This window comes from Hippocampus bargibanti, linkage group LG07 (assembly GCF_051943395.1).
Source record: "Hippocampus bargibanti isolate YZ-2025 linkage group LG07, ASM5194339v1, whole genome shotgun sequence".
NCBI classification, from domain to species: Eukaryota; Metazoa; Chordata; class Actinopteri; order Syngnathiformes; family Syngnathidae; genus Hippocampus; species Hippocampus bargibanti.
In genome coordinates, this window is record NC_142740.1 from 8533210 (window position 1) to 8556237 (window position 23028).

Consider the following 23028-nt stretch of genomic DNA (forward strand, 5'->3'; position numbering starts at 1 on the left):
GCATTTCCGTGAAAGAGGAATGGGTCGCAAAGATCGCTTATTTTTGCAACATATTAAACCTGATCAATGAACTCAAACTGTCACTTCTGGGGAAAAGGACAACTGTGTTCAAGTTGGCTGATAAAGTAGCTGCATTTAAAGCCAAACTGGATTTGTGGGGACGGCGCGTGAATAGCGGTGTATTTGACATGTTTAAAACATGGTGGGGTTTTGGGAAGAGCCCGAGCCTTAATTCTCCCAGCTGATGCACGAGCACATGTCATAGCTTTTAAAATGGTTCGAGCGCTACTTCCCAGCCACAAAAGACCCAGGAAATGACAAGGAATGGACCCGCAACGCATTTGCCAACGAACCAGGTGAACTAGCATGCATGTGAGAAAGGAAGAACAACTGCTGGAGTTCGCAAATGATGGCGGATTTAAAAGTATATTTCAGACAACAACTCTGCCGATGTTCTGGATTAAAGTGACGGCAGAATACCCCGAGATCGCCACAACAGCACTGAAAACCCTGTTGCAGTTTCCGAAATCTTATTTGTGTGAAGCAGGGTTTTTTGCAGTGACAGCTACCAGCAAAACTACGGAGTAGACTGGACATTAGCAAGACACTTCGGGTGTCACTGTCTCACATTCTCCCTAGATGGGACCGTCTCGTTGCAGAGAAACAAGCTCAGGGGTCCCACTCTTTCAGTTGTAGTGCGTTTTTGTTATTTTCATGCGATTTGCACATGTTTATGTGGTATATCTTATTTTGAAGGCACGTTTAAACATTACCACGGTGACCATAGGGCCAGTTAGGGGCAGACACGATGTTACATATGTTGTTGTTGGCGCGATGTTACCAGGACTCTGCTAATAAAGTTAGATAAAATACACAATGGATTCACGTTTATTATTATATTTAAAAGAAAGAAAAAACATTTCCAGGCCTGTCGTATCATTTTATTTAGTTGTATTTATCCTCCGGTCCGTGAAAATATTGTCTGACATTAAACCGGTCCGTGGCGAAAAAAGGTTGGGGACCCCTGCTTTAAAGGTAATTTAAACAATGTCTTAACTGGAATTTCAATAGCCATTAACATTAACTTAGAATAATATATTCACATGACCTTAGCCGTCATACCACAGAATCATGGACGTGATGTTGTTCTGTCCGTTTGTGCAAATGAAATTAACCTTGATGTTGAGAGTGGTGTGGGAGCATCCTCAGGGATGGGTAGGTTGTGGATTTGGGACACATCGTCAGTAGTGCGCCAAGGAATCATTGGTTGTTTCGGCCTTTCATCACTAGACACCCTCATCGATGGTGGCCAGCCACAGGTTGATCATGCACATGCCCAATCAGATGTTGAGAAGCTAGTTGGGGGGGTTGTGTCTTAAGTTGTTGTTCTATGAGCCCAACAAGGGTCCTTCCTCTTCATCCAGATCCACTGGCTGCTTCTTTCTGCCGCTTCGGAGACTACTCTAACTGTGTGTCGCAGAGCCTGTCCATGGATTCCCAGGTCTTTCAGCAGTCTGATGGTGGAGGAAGCCACAAACCCTGTGCATCCAACTTCAATTGGCAATACCTTGGCTTTCCATCCTCGTTGTTGTGCATCCACTGCGAGTTCTGTTTAGGCCTCTTCAACCGAGTTTTCCCACGGGACTGTGAATTCTGTGATGTAGACAGCCTTGAGAAGGGGACCAGAGCACAAAGTCTGGTCTTCGGGTGGTAGCTGCAATCTCCGCTGGGAAAACCAATTGCTGACCAATGTCAACCCGCATCTACCAATCGCGGGCCTTGGATAGCTGCCCAACTTCTGGTTTGGCAGGAAGATGGTTGGGCTTTTTCTCTCCCTCTCGGATGAAAGTTAAAAGGTGCTGTGCTGGAAGTGGTGGCTCTCATTGGCTCATTGGAAAGGAATTTATGGTATTCCTCTTGCTCTCAAGGACAACTGCCAAACTCTTTAGGACCTGGTTATGCCTCCAGGGGTAGCGGTCTTGTGTGAGGCTGATCTTACAAACGGTCAGGATGTGTTTGAGAGTTTCTGGAGTTCGACAAGGGTCACAGATTCGATCTTCGCCATACTATTAGTGGAGGTTTTTTGGAGATGTGAGCACATAATTGATAGCTCTGATGATGAAGGTGATGTTGTTTGCCTCCATTTCCCAGAGATCCCTCCAGCTGAGTTTTCTCCTCTCCAGGCCTTCCCACCTCATCCATTGTCCCTGCTTGGCAAGAGAGACAGCCTTTGCAGTTCTTTCAGCTAAACAATAAACTCAATCTGAACATTTTCAATTACAGCATCACATTCAGTCTTTGTAACGTGAAGGGCGTTGTGTTTTACGTCCTGAACGTCTCAAAACCACTGTCTCCGTCACAAGTGGTTCTGGCGGGCCCGGTGCACAAGCTGGTGGTGTAGGTCCTGTGGACTCTGGTTCGCCAAGGTCTCTGTCCTGCTCAGCAGCTTGTTCAGGATCAAAAGTGTCCGGTAGGTACTGAGGGCGCAATTGGTCTCCATGGTGCCTGTATACCTGGACAGTCTCACCTTGCTGGTATGACACCGGTCCAGTATGTTGTGTCACTACCACAGTGATCCATTTTGGGTGCTCTCCAGCCGTGTTGCAGAGGTAAACAGAATTGTCGACATCAAAATGTATTTCGGCAGCTTGACGATCATGTTCCTACTTCTGCCTGAACCATCTCAGAGATGGTTCCTTCCTCACCATCTCAGAGATGTTCGGTTTCCGGACATTCAGCCTTCTTCGCACATGTCTTTTTAAGAACAGGTCTGCTGGTGTCTCTCCAGTTGTATTGTTCGGTGTTGTGCGATAACGCAGCAAGAAGTGTGAGATATTATCCTCAACACTTAGGGTCTCTCCTGCAAGTTTCTTCATGACTGCGTTGAAGGTTGCGATGTATCTCACAGCAAGTCCATTTGTCGGAGGATGCTTTAGGGTTCCGGTCGTGTGAAGCATTCCATTTCTTTTCATGAAGAGTTGGAACACATTCGACAAGAAGGTTGTGGCATTGTCAGTGACAATCTGCTCCGGTATGTCTTGTGCTGCAAACAACCTTTTGAGCCTTGTGATGGTGGCTGCTGAGGCTATCTCTGACATTTTGAAGACCTGGAGCCACTTGGAGTAAGCATCGACCACGATCATGAACCTGTGATTCATGAATGGACCTGCAAAACCAATGTGGATCCTTCTCCACACTCTTCCAGGAAACTCCCAAGGGTGTAGGGGAACATGGCATGGCATGTCTATTTCTAGCTGGCACGTCTCACATTCCCTACAAACCTTCTCTGACAGCCTTCGTGACCCCTTGGGGCCTTTATGAATGGATTCGAATCCCTTTTCAACTCATGAATGCACCAGCAGCGTTCCAGTGGTGTATGGAACAATGTCTGGAGGGGTTACGGGATGAAATATCTGTCCCCTATCTTGATGACATTCTTGTTTTCAGCGGGACATTTGACAACCTCATTGAGGACATAAGGCGAGTGTTGCGACGTCTCAGAGAAATGGAGTAAAACTCAAATCCCGAAAGTGTGACCTCTTCAAGTGAGGTACCTCGGCAGGATTGTCTCTGCTGAGGGGAGTAGAATGGATCCGGCAGATACAGCAGCAGTGCGTGCCCTGAAAAAAAACAGGCAGCCAGGCACTGTCGGTGAGCTTCGAGCAATTTTGGGACTATTAAGCTATTATAGGCAATACATCAAAGATTTCCCTTGTATTGCTAGTCCCTTGTATGATTTGCTTAAAGCCCCTCTGAATGTTGAGACTCAGCAGCACCAAAGAAAAAAATGGAAAGTGAGACATAACAATGTGTCTTCCAACATGCGTATTGAGTGTTAGAGAAGCTAATAGACTCTTTAGTTCAACCACCAGTTTTAGGTTTTCCTGACTTCGCGCATCCTTTCATTTTGCATACAGATGCCTCCAACCGGGGTTTAGGTGCTGTGTTGTACCAAAGACAAAATGGCAAACTTCGCGAGATAGCCTATGGCTCTCGGACTTTAACTGCAGCTGAGAAGAATTATAACTTACACTCGGACAAGTTGGAATTTTTGCCACTTAAGTGGGCGATCACAGACAAGTTTCGTGATTATTTGTACTATGCACAATTCTTCACTGTGTTTAGTGACAATAATCCACTCACTTATGTACTGTCGACTGCTAAGTTAAATGCAACTGGGTGCAGGTGGGTCGCAGAACTTTCTGATTTTCATTTTACTGTTAAATATCGTCCTGGTAAGGAAAATGTTGATGCAGACAGTTTATCTAGGATGCCCCTTGATATGGTAACATATATGGAAGGATGCACGAAAGAAATGTCATATGATGCGGTGAGTGCTGCCGTACAAGCAGTTGACCAACAGAACGAGTCTAGTGTAGCTTGGTCTATGGGAATTTCAGCTACGTGTGCCGAGGTGTCACTAAACACACCGATAGCCCCATTGACTGTTGGACAGATCAAGCTAGATCAAGACGCTGACCCCATTATAGGACATATTATTAGATACAAACTGGCAGAGACGAAACCGCTAGGTATTGAACTAAGAAAACATTGTCCTCAAGTTGTTTGTCTTGTGAGTTTATGGGACAAGCTACACTTTAATGACAGATGTGTTTTGTACAGAAACACAGCAAACAGAACCCAACTACTGCTTCCTGAAAAACACAAGGTGACAGTGTTAAAAGAGCTGCATGATGAAATGGGCCACCATGGTGTACAAAGGACTCTTTCCCTAGTAAGGGATCGTTTTACTGGCCCTTTATGCAAAAAGAAATAGAGGACTGTGTACTGAGAGTGTGTGTCTAAAACACAAAAAGCCCAACCGTGAGACCAGAGCCCCTCTCACTAATATTGGATTGGATTGGATTGGATTTGCCTTTATTAGTCTCACAGTGGAGAAATTTACATTTCACATCAGCAAAGTGATGAAAGGAATGAAAGTAAAAAACAAAATACATAAGCTGCTGGAAAGGCAGCCACTCTCGCGGCGCCGTCTTGAAGTCAAAAGAACAAAAAAAAAAACTAAATAACAAATAATATGACAGCATAGAGACAATATGACAAAAGAAAGACACAGAGAGACATTCATTCTTCAGGACTTGCTGTACCCTCTTTGTGATGACATGAAGCAGTTCTATAAAATATTGTGATTACTCAGCCTTTTGAACTTGTCTCTGTTGACTTTTTACATCTTGACAAATGTAAGGGTGGTTATGAATATGTGCTTGTGCTAGTAGACCCTTTTACACGTTTTGCTCAAGTTTATGCTACAATGTCCAAATCTGGCAAAACAGCGGCAAACAAAATATTTAATGACTATGCTTTAAAGTTTGGGTTCCTTCTTCGGATTCACCATGATCAGGGTGGTGAATTTGAAAATCAACTTTTTGCTCAACTGAAGGAATATTGTGGGGTTGCTGGTTCAAGGACAACCCCCTACCACCCACAGGGAAATGGACAGGTTGAACGATTTAATCGAACACTGATCCAGATATTAAAGACACTGACAGAGAAACAAAAGAGTAACTGGAAAGACTCAATAAACAAACTAGTTTATGCTTACAACTGTACCAAAAGTGAGGTGACAGGATTTCCACCTTTTTTACTTACTTTATGGACGTTCACCACGTTTACCAGTTGATATGTTGTTTAGTTTGAATCCAGACTCTAACCAGGGTGACACCAACCAGAAGGACTATGTGAAGAAGTGGAAACAGGGTATGGAGGAAGCGTATGTGATCACGCAAGAAAATAACAACAAAGCCGCTGCCAGGAGTAAGAGACTATGTGACAGTAAACTAAACTATTCTGCCATGTTCTTGTTCGAAACTTAACCCCACGCGGAGGTTCAGGCAAACTGAGAAACCACTGGGAGGATGTTGTTCATACAGTGGTTCGTCAAGTCAGCAAAGACATACCAGTTTATGACCGGAAACCTGAGAGGGGGAAGGGCAGATCTAGGATACTCCACCGCAATCTCTTGCTGCCACGTGATCATTTGCCATTAGAGACTTCACTACAGCCCCAGTCAGAAAAAGTCCACTCGGCAAAGACCGAACAAGATGTCAGAGATTGATTTAGAAGAGGATGATGAGGAGGATGAGTATTATCCAGTGTTGCATCGCCAGAGCGCCCGACCAGACTCACCAGAACTGCGGGACGTGAGCTTCGTGGAGATAACCCACCATGATGACAATCAACTGGGGAATGAACTGCCGGGGACAGAGCCGGGAGCTGCGGAAGTTGACCAACCTCAGGAGGGCAACATTGGTCCGGAAAATTATCCACCTGTGACGGTGTGTCCCCCCTTTTCCCCAGCCACCCCCCAGTAATTTTGATATTGGGGGAAATCAACGGCCACGACAAGAACACAGGAGAGCCAGGATATTCACGTATGATAGCCTGAGAGTAGGGACCTATCATCGCTGTGTCCGGCGCCACCATGTCTGGACATTAGGGATATATAAATGGGGCCGATACGACCAGTCAGACTTTAGTTCGCTGACGAAGCCTCTTGGATAGGAGGGGAAACGTCCGAAACCTTCACTTTTGTACAGATGACGGCTGAAGAAACCTTCTCATCGATATACACGTGGACATGGGAACATCATCATTTTTTCTGTTGGTTTGCACATAGCCAGTCATTTTACTATTATCTTTTTGCTGATCTTCCCCCTTTTTTTCTTAACATTGAATGCCTGTACCCAAGCCCGACATGTCTTTTGAATATGACCTACTTTACCACAGTGATGACATTTGAACTCTTGTTAACAGTCATTTGCACGATATTTTGTGCCTTTGCATCTGTCGCATCCACGTTGGCGTGTTGGTGAGCCTCCTCCCCGTTGGTTCTCTTTAAACTTGTGTACTTGCGCTGTGACTCTTCACTTTTCCTCAAATGCTGTGCATCCCGGTGGGCAGTCTCCATGTTGACTGCAAGCTCCATGGCTCTTGCAAACAACAGGCTATCTTCCGAGAGTAACTTGCGTTGCAAGGCCCCAAAGCGACTACACTTACGAAGCTATCACGTAGAGCACAGGTGTCAAAGTCAAGGCCCGCGGGCTAAATCCGGCCCGCCACATCATTTTTTTCAGCCCACGAAAGCAAATCAAACTTGTGAAATTCCATGATGCTTGCTAAAATCCGAACCAAAATTTCATATTTTTGGATGTAAACCACAATAACAGTCATTATTCTTGACTTCAGATTTGAAAACTAGTTATTCATTAATTTTGTGTGTGCTCTATATGTAATATGTGGAGGGGATTAAACATTCTAATGGCTTCCCCAAATTCATAACGACCCTCGAGAGAAAACCATAACTACGAGGCCCGCGGCAAAAAATTACTTTGATACCCCTGACGTAGAGCCTCGTCGAGTCTGTCCCCAAATCACACTTCGTAGCAAGTTAACATAGCTCAGTGGCAAATTCCGTTACCGTCTGGCTGCTTTTCTGTGAGCATTTACGGTACCTGAACCGCTCCGAAATCACCAACACCTTGCGCTCGTAGTATTTCTTCAATGTGGATACAATTTCAGCAAAAGTCTTGTCTCTGGGCGTGGCAGATTGCACTAAATTATGGAGAAGTCCATATGCTCGTCGACATTTTGTGCCTCGAACAACAGTTCCATGCACTCCACATAGGCAAACCACGATTCATTCTCGGGTTTAAACTCGTCCGGCCTTTGTGAAGTAAGCCATCTTACCTCACTATACTTTACAGCACAGGTGTCAAAGTCAAGGCCCGCGGGCCAAATCCGGTCCGCCACATCATTTTTTTCGGCCCGCGAAAGCAAATCAAACTTGTTAATCCATGATGATTGCTAAAATCTGAGCCAAAATGTCATATTTTTGGATGTCAACCAAAGTCATTCTAAAAGTCATTATTCTTGACTTCAGACTTGAAAACGAGTTATTCATTCATTGCTGTGTGCTCTATATGTAATATTTGAAGGGATTTAAACATTCTAATGGGTTCCCCAAATTCATAACGGCCCTCGAGAGGAAACCATAACTACAATGTGGTCCGCTGCAAAAAATGACTGACACCCCTGCTTTACAATATTTCCTACTACCCTAAAATTGACTTTTCCTCGTCCCCAGATGTGGTGTTTTGTATGACGAAGCAGACAGAGGTTTTCCTTAGTATATATTTGACCGTGACTTCTTGCATCAACATGAGGGAGTGGTGGTCATTTACACACATGCGCATTTGATGACAAATGCAAGTTACGGTAAGTCTGTGCATCCAAACAACTTATACAGTGATACCTCGGCTTACGAACGCTCTAGCTAACGAACGTTTCACCTTATGAATGTAAAATTCGTGAGAAAATAATCTTGGCATACAAATTCTTTTTCGGGAAACACACGGAGCACCACAATGAGTGATGTGTCATTCGCGAACAAGCAAGTTCTTGCAGCTGGATCTCTAAAGTGAACAAAGAGAGCCAGCTCCTAACAAGGAGCTCAAAATGGCAGCTGACTTTTTTTGTCCTCTATTCGCTGCCCCCAGTCTTCGGATAACGCCGCACGTGATTGGTCAAGATCCGTGGTAGAGGAGGGAGGGGACACACGCAGCATGCCACACGCAGCAGTGAGGAGGACTGAGGAGGAGGGGAGTAAGTAAGCACATGAACAAAGAAACAACAAAAGTGAAAAGGTGAGAAAATGGATAGAAAACACTGTGAAATTTGGACTGGTTTCAACTTTATTGATATCCCATCAATCAGGCTCCACAAATAACCCACGCAAGCCATCGGTACAATTTGAAGAGAAAAGAGAAGCAAGGGAACCAACTATTAAAGTTTCTAGTGTGTCTGCCTGCATCTGTTGCTAGTGCAATATCACAACTCCAAAGATTTACAACCTAGAGCTCTTTAATACACTTTATGCAAAAAGCTATCAGCCCAGCTCAACAGAACTCAATTGATGATGAACTAGATAAAATTATCGCAGAGAAAGCACGGCAACTTCACTCGGATATCGTCAAGAGGCAACATGGAAGTTCATCATCCATTGATGTTTTAAGGGCTAGCCACGGATGGTTCGAGAACTTTAAGTGTCGTACAGGGATTCATAGTGTCATTCGTCATGGTGTGGCAGCCAGTTCGGACGATAAAGCTGCCTAAGCTTACAAGGAATCATTCATCAAGATGGAGGAAGAAGAAGGCTACGTGTCTCATCAAGTGTTTATGCTGATGAGACCGGCCATTTTTGGAAAAAGATGCCTAACCGGACTTTCATGACACAGGAAGAGAAGTCCGTCCCTGGGCAAAAGCCTATGAAAGATAGGTCTGTGTAAGCTCTCAGTCGTACAGGAGTGGTCCATCGATGAGAAGGTTTCTTCAGCCGTCATCTGTACAAAAGTGAAGGTTTCGGACGTTTCGCCTCCTATCCAAGAGGCTTCGTCAGCGAACTAATGTCTGACTGGTCGTATCGGCCCCATTTATATATCCTTAATGTCCAGACATGGTGGCGCCGGACACAGCTATGATAGGTCCCTACTCTCAGGTTGGGGGGGGGAGGGGCAGGGGACCCCTCCCTGTGGCCCCACTGATTGTTCCTACATTCCTGACTAGCGATTGGCCTATTACCCCCACTCCCCCCGTTATCACCTCATCAGCATAACGACCCTCATCAGCATTGCGAAAGTTGCCTAACCTGTTTTGCCTAAGCAGGCTATTGTATGAACGATCCAAATTGAACCTCACCCCACCAGACCGGTTTAATGAAGGATTTTGTTGTTTTATAAGAATCGCTTCTTTTACCCCCCTTTCAAACCATCTATGTTCTTTCGCTAAGATTTTAACCTCATTGTCGTCAAATGAGTGGTTGCTAGCTTTTAGGTGCAAATGTACTGCCGATTGAGGCCCACTAGTATTATCCCTGCGATGTTGATAAAGTCTTTTTTTTGAGAATTTGTTGAGTCTCCCCAATGTACTGCTCTTTACAATTTTCATTCTTACAATGTATGGAATAAACTACATTACTTTGTTTTTCATTTGGTAGCCTATCTTTTGGATGCACTAATTTTTGCCTTAACGTGTTTATCGGTTTGAAATAAGTAGGAATTTTATGTTGCCAAAGGACTCTTTGTAATTTTTCAGAAACTCCTGCAATGTAAGGTACTGCTACTCCTCTCCTTCTTGAATCTTGAGAATTATTGGTTTCGTTCGCTATTCTTTCTTTCTGACATTTGTTGAATGACCACTGAGGGTACCCACAGTTAGTGAGTGCTCTCCTGATATGTTTTGACTCCTTTTCTCTACCTTCAGTGCTAGTTGGTATTAGTTTAGCCCTATGCTGGAGGGTTCTGATAACTCCTAGTTTATGTTGTAAAGGGTGGTTAGAGTCAAAAAGTAAGTATTGGTCAGTGTGCGTAGCCTTCCTAAAGACTTCTGTATTTAGCGCTCTGTCCTCTTTTATAATTACTTTACAATCCAAGAAGGCTAGTTGGTTATCTTGAATGTCCTCACGAGTAATTTTAATGTTGAAGTCTACAGAGTTGAGGTGATCTGTGAAGGATTGAATTTCTTGTTTCTTAATTATGACAAAAGTATCGTCCACATATCTAAACCAGTGTCTAGGTTTTGTCCCCGGGAAGGATGTGAGGGCCTGTTTCTCCATCTCTTCCATGTAAAGATTAGCCACTATGGGTGAAACTGGTGAGCCCATAGCACAACCATGAATTTGTTTATAAATTTTTTCCCGAAATTGAAAATACGTAGTATTAAGGCAGATTTCTAATAATTGGCAGATGTGATCCGGTTTAAGTTTGGTTCTTTCATGCAGAGAAACATAAGCCAGCAGCCTCGTCCTCACCACTGAGACTGCTGCTGGGACAGATGTAAAGAGAGAAGTCACATCGTATGATGCCAAAGTTTCCTCAGGTTCCAATATGAGGTCTTTGATCCTCTCTACAAACCCTGTGGTGTTCTCTACGTGATATTCTGTGTTACCAACCAACGGAGCTAAAATAGTTTTTAAATATTTGGCGACATTGTATGTAGAGGAGTCAATGCTACAAACAATGGGTCTGAGGGGGAACCCTTCTTTATGTATTTTTGGCAGGCCATAGATACATGGTGCGGCCTCTCCCGGGTATAATCTAAAATACATCCGTTTGTCTATATGTTTTCTTTTCTCTAATTTTTGGAGACAGTCAATCATTTCTTTCTTGTATCTATTGGAAGGGTCCCTTTTTAGTTGCTCATACGTGTTAGAATCACTGATTAACCTATTTATTTTGTCTTCATAATCCAATGTGTTGAGAAGCACTGTACATCTGCCCTTGTCTGCTGGCAAAATAGTAATATTTTTGTCTTTTTGTAGAGTAGTTAACGCCTTCCTCTCTTCTAATGTTATGTTGGACGGAGGAAGTTTGGCACTACTGAGAAGCGCTGATATTTTAATGCGTAGATCATCTGCCTCTGCATACGAAAGTTTGTTATATTTAATAGCCGATTCAGTAGCTGTGATGTAATCTATTGTAGGTATAGTTTTAGGAGTCACTGAGAAATTTAAACCTTTGGTAAGTACCGCCTTTTCTGTCTCTGAGAGATCTCTCAAAAAAAGACTTTATCAACATTGCAGGGATAATACTAGTGGGCCTCAATCGGCAGTACATTTGCACCTAAAAGCTAGCAACCACTCATTTGACGACAATGAGGTTAAAATCTTAGCGAAAGAACATAGATGGTTTGAAAGGGGGGTAAAAGAAGCGATTCTTATAAAACAACAAAATCCTTCATTAAACCGGTCTGGTGGGGTGAGGTTCAATTTGGATCGTTCATACAATAGCCTGCTTAGGCAAAACAGGTTAGGCAACTTTCGCAATGCTGATGAGGGTCGTTATGCTGATGAGGTGATACCGGGGGGAGTGGGGGTAATAGGCCAGTCGCTAGTCAGGAATGTAGGAACAATCAGTGGGGCCACAGGGAGGGGTCCCCTCCCACCCCCAACCTGAGAGTAGGGACTTAGCATAGCTGTGTCCGGCGCCACCATGTCTGGACATTAGGGATATATAAATGGGGCCGATACGACCAGTCAGACTTTAGTTCGCTGACAAAGCCTCTTGGATAGGAGGCGAAACGTCCGAAACCTTCACTTTTGTACAGATGACGGCTGAAGAAACCTTCTTATGAAAGATAGGCTAACCCTCCTTCCTACAGTCCTTATGGAATCTGACTTTCCCTCCTACCTCCTCCCACTCCCATCCATCAAGCCATCAATGACCATCACATAGGTAACTAAAATGACTTAATTATACAGTGCAGTTTATTTCTTTAATTACAATACTATAACACAGTTATTATACATAAAATAAGTTTGTGTAGTTTTAAGGCTTATTTAGTGGAAAATTATGTTTTATGGGGACCTGGGAACGGATTATTCTCGTTTTGAATGATCCTACCTACCAACCTACCTACCTACCTAACCACCCCTCGACTCACCCACCTCACCCAGCCAACCAACCAACCAACCAACCTACCTACCTACCAAGCTACCTAATTAAGCCACCCACCACACCAACTAGATCCACTTCCTGCTTCATTGACGTCTGCCTGCTATCGGCTGGAGATGTTTGGGGGACATGTTACAGAAATTTGCCCCTTCTCACATTTGCTCGTGTATAAAAGGCTCAGAGACACTGATTGTTGAAGTATTCTAACTTTTGTAATTTGCCTGTGTTACCCTGTTGCCTCCTGTTGCGCATGTGTTAAGCTATCAATGAGAAGGTTTCTTCAGGCCTCATCTGTACAAATTTGAAGGTTTCGGACATTTCGCCTCCTATCCAAGAGGCTTCGTCAGCGAACTAAAGTCTGACTGGTCGTATCGGCCCTATTTATATAGCCGTAATGTCCAGCCATGGCGGCGCCGGACACAGCTATGATAGGTCCCTACTCTCAGGTTGGGGGGAGCAGAGGACCACTCCCTGTGGCCCCACTGATTGTTCCTACATTCCTGACTAACGACTGGCCCATTTCCCCCACTCCCACCGGTATCACCTCATCAGCATTACGAATGTTGCGTAACCTGTTTTGCCTAAGCAGGCTATTGTATGAACGATCCAAATTGAACCTCACCCCACCAGACCGGTTTAATGAAGGATTTTGTTGTTTTATAAGAATCGCTTCTGTTTCCCCCTTTCAAACCATCTATGTTCTTTCGCTAAGATTTTAACCTCATTGTCGTCAAATGAGTGGTTGCTAGCTTTTAGGTGCAAATGTACTGCCGATTGAGGCCCACTAGTATTATCCCTGCGATGTTGATAAAGTCTTTTTTTTGAGAATTTGTTGAGTCTCCCCAATGTACTGCTCTTTACAATTTTCATTCTTACAATGTATGGAATAAACTACATTACTTTGTTTTTCATTTGGTAGCCTATCTTTTGGATGCACTAATTTTTGCCTTAACGTGTTTATCGGTTTGAAATAAGTAGGAATTTTATGTTGCCAAAGGACTCTTTGTAATTTTTCAGAAACTCCTGCAATGTAAGGTACTGCTACTCCTCTCCTTCTTGAATCTTGAGAATTATTGGTTTCGTTCGCTATTCTTTCTTTCTGACATTTGTTGAATGACCACTGAGGGTACCCACAGTTAGTGAGTGCTCTCCTGATATGTTTTGACTCCTTTTCTCTACCTTCAGTGCTAGTTGGTATTAGTTTAGCCCTATGCTGGAGGGTTCTGATAACTCCTAGTTTATGTTGTAAAGGGTGGTTAGAGTCAAAAAGTAAGTATTGGTCAGTGTGCGTAGCCTTCCTAAAGACTTCTGTATTTAGCGCTCTGTCCTCTTTTATAATTACTTTACAATCCAAGAAGGCTAGTTGGTTATCTTGAATGTCCTCACGAGTAATTTTAATGTTGAAGTCTACAGAGTTGAGGTGATCTGTGAAGGATTGAATTTCTTGTTTCTTAATTATGACAAAAGTATCGTCCACATATCTAAACCAGTGTCTAGGTTTTGTCCCCGGGAAGGATGTGAGGGCCTGTTTCTCCATCTCTTCCATGTAAAGATTAGCCACTATGGGTGAAACTGGTGAGCCCATAGCACAACCATGAATTTGTTTATAAATTTTTTCCCGAAATTGAAAATACGTAGTATTAAGGCAGATTTCTAATAATTGGCAGATGTGATCCGGTTTAAGTTTGGTTCTTTCATGCAGAGAAACATAAGCCAGCAGCCTCGTCCTCACCACTGAGACTGCTGCTGGGACAGATGTAAAGAGAGAAGTCACATCGTATGATGCCAAAGTTTCCTCAGGTTCCAATATGAGGTCTTTGATCCTCTCTACAAACCCTGTGGTGTTCTCTACGTGATATTCTGTGTTACCAACCAACGGAGCTAAAATAGTTTTTAAATATTTGGCGACATTGTATGTAGAGGAGTCAATGCTACAAACAATGGGTCTGAGGGGGAACCCTTCTTTATGTATTTTTGGCAGGCCATAGATACATGGTGCGGCCTCTCCCGGGTATAATCTAAAATACATCCGTTTGTCTATATGTTTTCTTTTCTCTAATTTTTGGAGACAGTCAATCATTTCTTTCTTGTATCTATTGGAAGGGTCCCTTTTTAGTTGCTCATACGTGTTAGAATCACTGATTAACCTATTTATTTTGTCTTCATAATCCAATGTGTTGAGAAGCACTGTACATCTGCCCTTGTCTGCTGGCAAAATAGTAATATTTTTGTCTTTTTGTAGAGTAGTTAACGCCTTCCTCTCTTCTAATGTTATGTTGGACGGAGGAAGTTTGGCACTACTGAGAAGCGCTGATATTTTAATGCGTAGATCATCTGCCTCTGCATACGAAAGTTTGTTATATTTAATAGCCGATTCAGTAGCTGTGATGTAATCTATTGTAGGTATAGTTTTAGGAGTCACTGAGAAATTTAAACCTTTGGTAAGTACCGCCTTTTCTGTCTCTGAGAGATCTCTCAAAAAAAGACTTTATCAACATTGCAGGGATAATACTAGTGGGCCTCAATCGGCAGTACATTTGCACCTAAAAGCTAGCAACCACTCATTTGACGACAATGAGGTTAAAATCTTAGCGAAAGAACATAGATGGTTTGAAAGGGGGGTAAAAGAAGCGATTCTTATAAAACAACAAAATCCTTCATTAAACCGGTCTGGTGGGGTGAGGTTCAATTTGGATCGTTCATACAATAGCCTGCTTAGGCAAAACAGGTTAGGCAACTTTCGCAATGCTGATGAGGGTCGTTATGCTGATGAGGTGATACCGGGGGGAGTGGGGGTAATAGGCCAGTCGCTAGTCAGGAATGTAGGAACAATCAGTGGGGCCACAGGGAGGGGTCCCCTCCCACCCCCAACCTGAGAGTAGGGACTTAGCATAGCTGTGTCCGGCGCCACCATGTCTGGACATTAGGGATATATAAATGGGGCCGATACGACCAGTCAGACTTTAGTTCGCTGACAAAGCCTCTTGGATAGGAGGCGAAACGTCCGAAACCTTCACTTTTGTACAGATGACGGCTGAAGAAACCTTCTTATGAAAGATAGGCTAACCCTCCTTCCTACAGTCCTTATGGAATCTGACTTTCCCTCCTACCTCCTCCCACTCCCATCCATCAAGCCATCAATGACCATCACATAGGTAACTAAAATGACTTAATTATACAGTGCAGTTTATTTCTTTAATTACAATACTATAACACAGTTATTATACATAAAATAAGTTTGTGTAGTTTTAAGGCTTATTTAGTGGAAAATTATGTTTTATGGGGACCTGGGAACGGATTATTCTCGTTTTGAATGATCCTACCTACCAACCTACCTACCTACCTAACCACCCCTCGACTCACCCACCTCACCCAGCCAACCAACCAACCAACCAACCTACCTACCTACCAAGCTACCTAATTAAGCCACCCACCACACCAACTAGATCCACTTCCTGCTTCATTGACGTCTGCCTGCTATCGGCTGGAGATGTTTGGGGGACATGTTACAGAAATTTGCCCCTTCTCACATTTGCTCGTGTATAAAAGGCTCAGAGACACTGATTGTTGAAGTATTCTAACTTTTGTAATTTGCCTGTGTTACCCTGTTGCCTCCTGTTGCGCATGTGTTAAGCTATCAATGAGAAGGTTTCTTCAGGCCTCATCTGTACAAATTTGAAGGTTTCGGACATTTCGCCTCCTATCCAAGAGGCTTCGTCAGCGAACTAAAGTCTGACTGGTCGTATCGGCCCTATTTATATAGCCGTAATGTCCAGCCATGGCGGCGCCGGACACAGCTATGATAGGTCCCTACTCTCAGGTTGGGGGGAGCAGAGGACCACTCCCTGTGGCCCCACTGATTGTTCCTACATTCCTGACTAACGACTGGCCCATTTCCCCCACTCCCACCGGTATCACCTCATCAGCATTACGAATGTTGCGTAACCTGTTTTGCCTAAGCAGGCTATTGTATGAACGATCCAAATTGAACCTCACCCCACCAGACCGGTTTAATGAAGGATTTTGTTGTTTTATAAGAATCGCTTCTGTTTCCCCCTTTCAAACCATCTATGTTCTTTCGCTAAGATTTTAACCTCATTGTCGTCAAATGAGTGGTTGCTAGCTTTTAGGTGCAAATGTACTGCCGATTGAGGCCCACTAGTATTATCCCTGCGATGTTGATAAAGTCTTTTTTTTGAGAATTTGTTGAGTCTCCCCAATGTACTGCTCTTTACAATTTTCATTCTTACAATGTATGGAATAAACTACATTACTTTGTTTTTCATTTGGTAGCCTATCTTTTGGATGCACTAATTTTTGCCTTAACGTGTTTATCGGTTTGAAATAAGTAGGAATTTTATGTTGCCAAAGGACTCTTTGTAATTTTTCAGAAACTCCTGCAATGTAAGGTACTGCTACTCCTCTCCTTCTTGAATCTTGAGAATTATTGGTTTCGTTCGCTATTCTTTCTTTCTGACATTTGTTGAATGACCACTGAGGGTACCCACAGTTAGTGAGTGCTCTCCTGATATGTTTTGACTCCTTTTCTCTACCTTCAGTGCTAGTTGGTATTAGTTTAGCCCTATGCTGGAGGGTTCTGATAACTCCTAGTTTATGTTGTAAAGGGTGGTTAGAGTCAAAAAGTAAGTATTGGTCAGTGTGCGTAGCCTTCCTAAAGACTTCTGTATTTAGCGCTCTGTCCTCTTTTATAATTACTTTACAATCCAAGAAGGCTAGTTGGTTATCTTGAATGTCCTCACGAGTAATTTTAATGTTGAAGTCTACAGAGTTGAGGTGATCTGTGAAGGATTGAATTTCTTGTTTCTTAATTATGACAAAAGTATCGTCCACATATCTAAACCAGTGTCTAGGTTTTGTCCCCGGGAAGGATGTGAGGGCCTGTTTCTCCATCTCTTCCATGTAAAGATTAGCCACTATGGGTGAAACTGGTGAGCCCATAGCACAACCATGAATTTGTTTATAAATTTTTTCCCGAAATTGAAAATACGTAGTATTAAGGCAGATTTCTAATAATTGGCAGATGTGATCCGGTTTAAGTTTGGTTCTTTCATGCAGAGAAACATAAGCCAGCAGCCTCGTCCTCACCACTGAGACTGCTGCTGGGACAGATGTAAAGAGAGAAGTCACATCGTATGATGCCAAAGTTTCCTCAGGTTCCAATATGAGGTCTTTGATCCTCTCTACAAACCCTGTGGTGTTCTCTACGTGATATTCTGTGTTACCAACCAACGGAGCTAAAATAGTTTTTAAATATTTGGCGACATTGTATGTAGAGGAGTCAATGCTACAAACAATGGGTCTGAGGGGGAACCCTTCTTTATGTATTTTTGGCAGGCCATAGATACATGGTGCGGCCTCTCCCGGGTATAATCTAAAATACATCCGTTTGTCTATATGTTTTCTTTTCTCTAATTTTTGGAGACAGTCAATCATTTCTTTCTTGTATCTATTGGAAGGGTCCCTTTTTAGTTGCTCATACGTGTTAGAATCACTGATTAACCTATTTATTTTGTCTTCATAATCCAATGTGTTGAGAAGCACTGTACATCTGCCCTTGTCTGCTGGCAAAATAGTAATATTTTTGTCTTTTTGTAGAGTAGTTAACGCCTTCCTCTCTTCTAATGTTATGTTGGACGGAGGAAGTTTGGCACTACTGAGAAGCGCTGATATTTTAATGCGTAGATCATCTGCCTCTGCATACGAAAGTTTGTTATATTTAATAGCCGATTCAGTAGCTGTGATGTAATCTATTGTAGGTATAGTTTTAGGAGTCACTGAGAAATTTAAACCTTTGGTAAGTACCGCCTTTTCTGTCTCTGAGAGATCTCTCAAAAAAAGACTTTATCAACATTGCAGGGATAATACTAGTGGGCCTCAATCGGCAGTACATTTGCACCTAAAAGCTAGCAACCACTCATTTGACGACAATGAGGTTAAAATCTTAGCGAAAGAACATAGATGGTTTGAAAGGGGGGTAAAAGAAGCGATTCTTATAAAACAACAAAATCCTTCATTAAACCGGTCTGGTGGGGTGAGGTTCAATTTGGATCGTTCATACAATAGCCTGCTTAGGCAAAACAGGTTAGGCAACTTTCGCAATGCTGATGAGGGTCGTTATGCTGATGAGGTGATACCGGGGGGAGTGGGGGTAATAGGCCAGTCGCTAGTCAGGAATGTAGGAACAATCAGTGGGGCCACAGGGAGGGGTCCCCTCCCACCCCCAACCTGAGAGTAGGGACTTAGCATAGCTGTGTCCGGCGCCACCATGTCTGGACATTAGGGATATATAAATGGGGCCGATACGACCAGTCAGACTTTAGTTCGCTGACAAAGCCTCTTGGATAGGAGGCGAAACGTCCGAAACCTTCACTTTTGTACAGATGACGGCTGAAGAAACCTTCTTATGAAAGATAGGCTAACCCTCCTTCCTACAGTCCTTATGGAATCTGACTTTCCCTCCTACCTCCTCCCACTCCCATCCATCAAGCCATCAATGACCATCACATAGGTAACTAAAATGACTTAATTATACAGTGCAGTTTATTTCTTTAATTACAATACTATAACACAGTTATTATACATAAAATAAGTTTGTGTAGTTTTAAGGCTTATTTAGTGGAAAATTATGTTTTATGGGGACCTGGGAACGGATTATTCTCGTTTTAATGTTTTGCTATGGGAAATTAATGTTTGGAATATACGCTTTTCGCTGTACACACACTTTCTGGGAACCAATTAAGTTCGGAAGCCAAGGTATCACTGTATATAACTTTTGTGGTTAATACACCACACTGTATGAAGCTTGAATTTAAATGAAATTGTTAATTGAGAAATTATTACATAGTGTCATCCTGCAAACAAATGGTTCAAAAATGTTTTCATTTGCTGTGATTTGTTGTTACCATTTTTACTGATGTCAAGCTCTTTTAGGTTAACCAGGCTTGCAATTGAGGTTGGAAGGCAGGAGAGGTCGTTATCAGGCATGCTCAGCTTCTTTAAGGTTTGGCAGCTGAAGAGTTGCTATAGAAATGGGAAGAATAATAAGTAAAAGAACATTTAGTAAAACAGACCAGGGTTTACTTTTATTTCACAGGAAATATATTTATAATTTGGCCATAAGCCTCCTGGTGTTAAGGAATACTATTGTGTGTTCTCTGGATAAGGTGTAAACTAATGCAATGTACAATGTGTGCATAAACAAAACACATGTGTGAATATAAACCATGAATACAAAAAATGCAGACAAAAATGCCTAAAGGAATGAAAGTACAACATTGTTATAAATGGAAGCTTAGATTGCATAGCTCTGACTTGCACCCCAAAATCCGCATTCACTGTTTTAACAAACAAGTTTCAAATAAACAGAAATGTGTACTTCTTGTGAAAAACACATCATCTAATAAATATAAGACATTTTTATAAACCAAAACGGTAAGTGAATTGTTCAAAAGTTCAAAAGTTTAGGAAATGTTATGAGCAGAGATAGGCATGAAATCAGTCCAACCAGCACAAACCTGTATCTTTCCCGGGAAGACGATCAACTGGCCATGTCTCAAACTGGTGAGGAGGTTTATTAACAGAAAATGCCTGGCATTCATCACACACCCCTGGTTGTCTTGGAGGAATTTTCTAATATCGATTTTGAATGCACAGAAAACTTTGCAAATCAACCTTCAGTGCCATCAGCTGTATGATTTGAAAAACTGGCACACTTGGAAAAAAAGCATTGTGAATGTAAGCTGAACATGTATTATCATTAGATTATGAGTAACAATTAAAATTCAGAAAAGCGAGAAATGCCATTGTCTTCGACAAAGCAATAGGCTACAATTTAATGTTGCAAGCTCTCTTGAAGAACAACAAATTACATAAATGGGAAAAAAATCTGGTTTTCCGAAGGACTAAAGGGTGCCAGAGTGAAATGCACCTGATAGTTGAAAAGCTGGACATAAATTGAATTCATTGCTAAATTGCCTGAGGAAAAAAAAAGATGACGCTGGCAAACTTAAGTTTAGAGTTGAAAATATAGTTTGACGGTCAGAACTATGACTGTCATACATTTTAATATTCAGATTTACCTTGGGTAGTTCCTCAATCTGGTTGGCATCCAAGTAGAGCTCCTCCAGAGTTCTCTCAAAGCTAAAGATCTCTTTGGGGACCTGCTGCAGGCTGCAGTGAGAGTAGTCCAACACTGAGATAACTTCCTCTTCTCCACGGAAACAACGGCATGGAACCAGCCGGCCAATCAGTTTCCTTTTTGTTGTCATTTCCAGACACTGTACTACAGAGACACAAAGAAAAGAAGAGCATCTAGTCACATCTTTTCATATACAGTCAGTTCGGAAAGTATTCAGAACACTTCACTTTTGCCGCATTTTCTTATGTTACTGCTCTATTTAAAAATGGGATACATTATTTTTTCCTCAGAATTCAACACAAAACGCCCCATGATGACAACATGAAATACGTTTTGGTAACAATGTTGTAAATTCATTAAAAATAAAAATATTTTAAAAAAAATCACAGGTGCATAAGTGTTCAGAACCTTTGCCATGAAGCTCAAAAATGAAGAACCCAATGGTCACTCTGTCAGAGCTCCAGTGTGCCTCTATGGAGAAAGGAGAAACTTCCAGAAGGACAGCCATCTGTGCAGCAATTCACCAATAAGGCCTGTATCGAAGAGTGGCCTGGTGGAAGCCACATCTTAGTAAAAAGCACATAGCAGCCCGACTGCAGTTTGCCAAAAGGTACCTGAAGGACTCTCGGATCATTGAGAAACAAAATCCTCTGGTCTGATAAGACAAAGGTTGAACTGTACTGTACATGGTCGTCAGGCAATGCTCATCACCTGAACAACACCATCCCTACAGTGAAGTATGGTGGTGGCAGCATCATGATGTGGGGTTGTTTTTTAGCAGCAGGAACTAGAGACTTGTCAGGGTTGAGGGAAAGATGTTTGAGACGGATAGATCATAAATATTCAATAGATCATTTTCCACAGGTATTCACAGAGCTTATCCTGAACTCTATTTTTTGTTCTTTCTCATTTTTTTCTGCAAGACCTCACTTCAACCACTTCAACCCCTTTCTTCTTGTTGCTTTTGCATTACTACGATACGTCTCTTGATATATGTCACTACCTCCCTTTACATACATCACTACCTCCCTTTACATACATCACTACCTCACTTTACATACGACACTACCTCACTTTACATTTAGAAATTACATGTATAGTGTGTTGTCAAGTGTATGTCTTTTTAGCCACGTTAGCCAACTATCAGTGCCTTGCATGCTGGGTCCGAGAGGACATTAATTTCATCTGTGCTGTATGTCATGCATATTAGCATATTTGACAATAAAGCTGACTTTGACTTTGACTTTTTTTTACAAGTAATTGGATCGTAGTGGCCACCCTCCATCTTGCGACTCATATGAGGCACTCTGGGTTTCACATGACAAGGGTCGAAAAGGCCTTGTCGGTGGCACTGCCATTTCAACAACGGACCTCAATACATAGTATTCACTACGCCAGCCTATAAGCAATACCGTTAATTGATTGACATACGGGGCACCGGTGACAATTGAATCACATATCATGCTCAAACAACAGCCCTAAGCTCTAAGCCTTCAGTGCTAAGGTAGTCAATGAATTGCAGTGGGGCATTGGCTTATGGACTTTATTGGTTCCCAGACAGAGTGTGTAAGGCGAAAAGTGTGTATCCCAAAAATCAATTTCCCATAAGAAACCATTAAAATGAGAATAATTCGTTCCCAGGTCTCCATAAAATATAATTTTCAACTAAGTAAGCCTTAAAACTACACACAATACGTATATGTATAATAAAATGCTATTGTATTGTAATGAAAGAAATACACTGCACTTTTTAATAAAGTCACTTTATTTACATGTGTGATGGTCGTCGATGGATATTAATTGACACCTGTTGCTTTTTGACTTGTAAGGTCTTACGAAACTGAGGCATCACATTATCATTCATCATGTTGATTATTCTCATAGCCACTGTCTTTTCTGGATGGAACTGTTCAATAAAAGCCTGCACATCATTCCACTTAGCCAACATTGCCTTGATGCTGCAGCTATCCCCTCCTCCTCGCCCTCAGATGTCAACTTGTGAATCCTCTTGAAGGCAAATCAAATGTGTTGAGGACCTCATTATGGTCAGTAACAAGCTCCTCAATGTCATCTGCATCCACTTCGAGTCCCATGTTCTGTCCAATGGAAACAATGTCATCCAAACAGTGTCAACAGAGTCATGAGGACCAAATCCTTCAAAGTCCCTCTCAAGGATGTGTAACCGGCCTCAGGCCTAGGGGATACCTGGGTCGGTCCAAAGCGCTTCACAGGCAGGTAGCACTGTGAACGACGAGGAAAGACGACACGAGACAACCGTGTTAATCAGCTTCACACAACGGCATTTATGACAACTCATCAAAACATCAGCAATTTCAATATCAGAATACATTCATGTGTAGATCTATACATTCAACATCTATACATTGTATATATCCTCCACAT

General features: G+C 42.4%; 1 protein-coding gene across 15 annotated transcripts in view; it reads right to left on the reverse strand.

Moving 5' to 3' along the window:
• lrrc7 (leucine rich repeat containing 7) overlaps positions 1 to 23028 on the reverse strand; it is a 193221-nt gene that overhangs the window by 78264 nt on the left and 91929 nt on the right. For 14 of the 15 annotated variants that reach the window (XR_016115647.1, XR_016115646.1, XM_089001790.1 and 11 more), the window contains 2 exons: positions 20567 to 20769; positions 19391 to 19508 (listed from right to left, as the gene is read on the reverse strand). Coding sequence is in view for 12 of the 15 variants with exons in the window: in XM_089001785.1 (XP_088857911.1) it covers positions 19391 to 19508; positions 20567 to 20769 (321 nt within the window). In the remaining 3 variants the exon portion in view is untranslated. Of the gene's footprint in view, positions 1 to 19390; positions 19509 to 20566; positions 20770 to 23028 lie in introns of those variants that run through there. The other variant, XM_089001798.1, reaches the window with a different exon arrangement.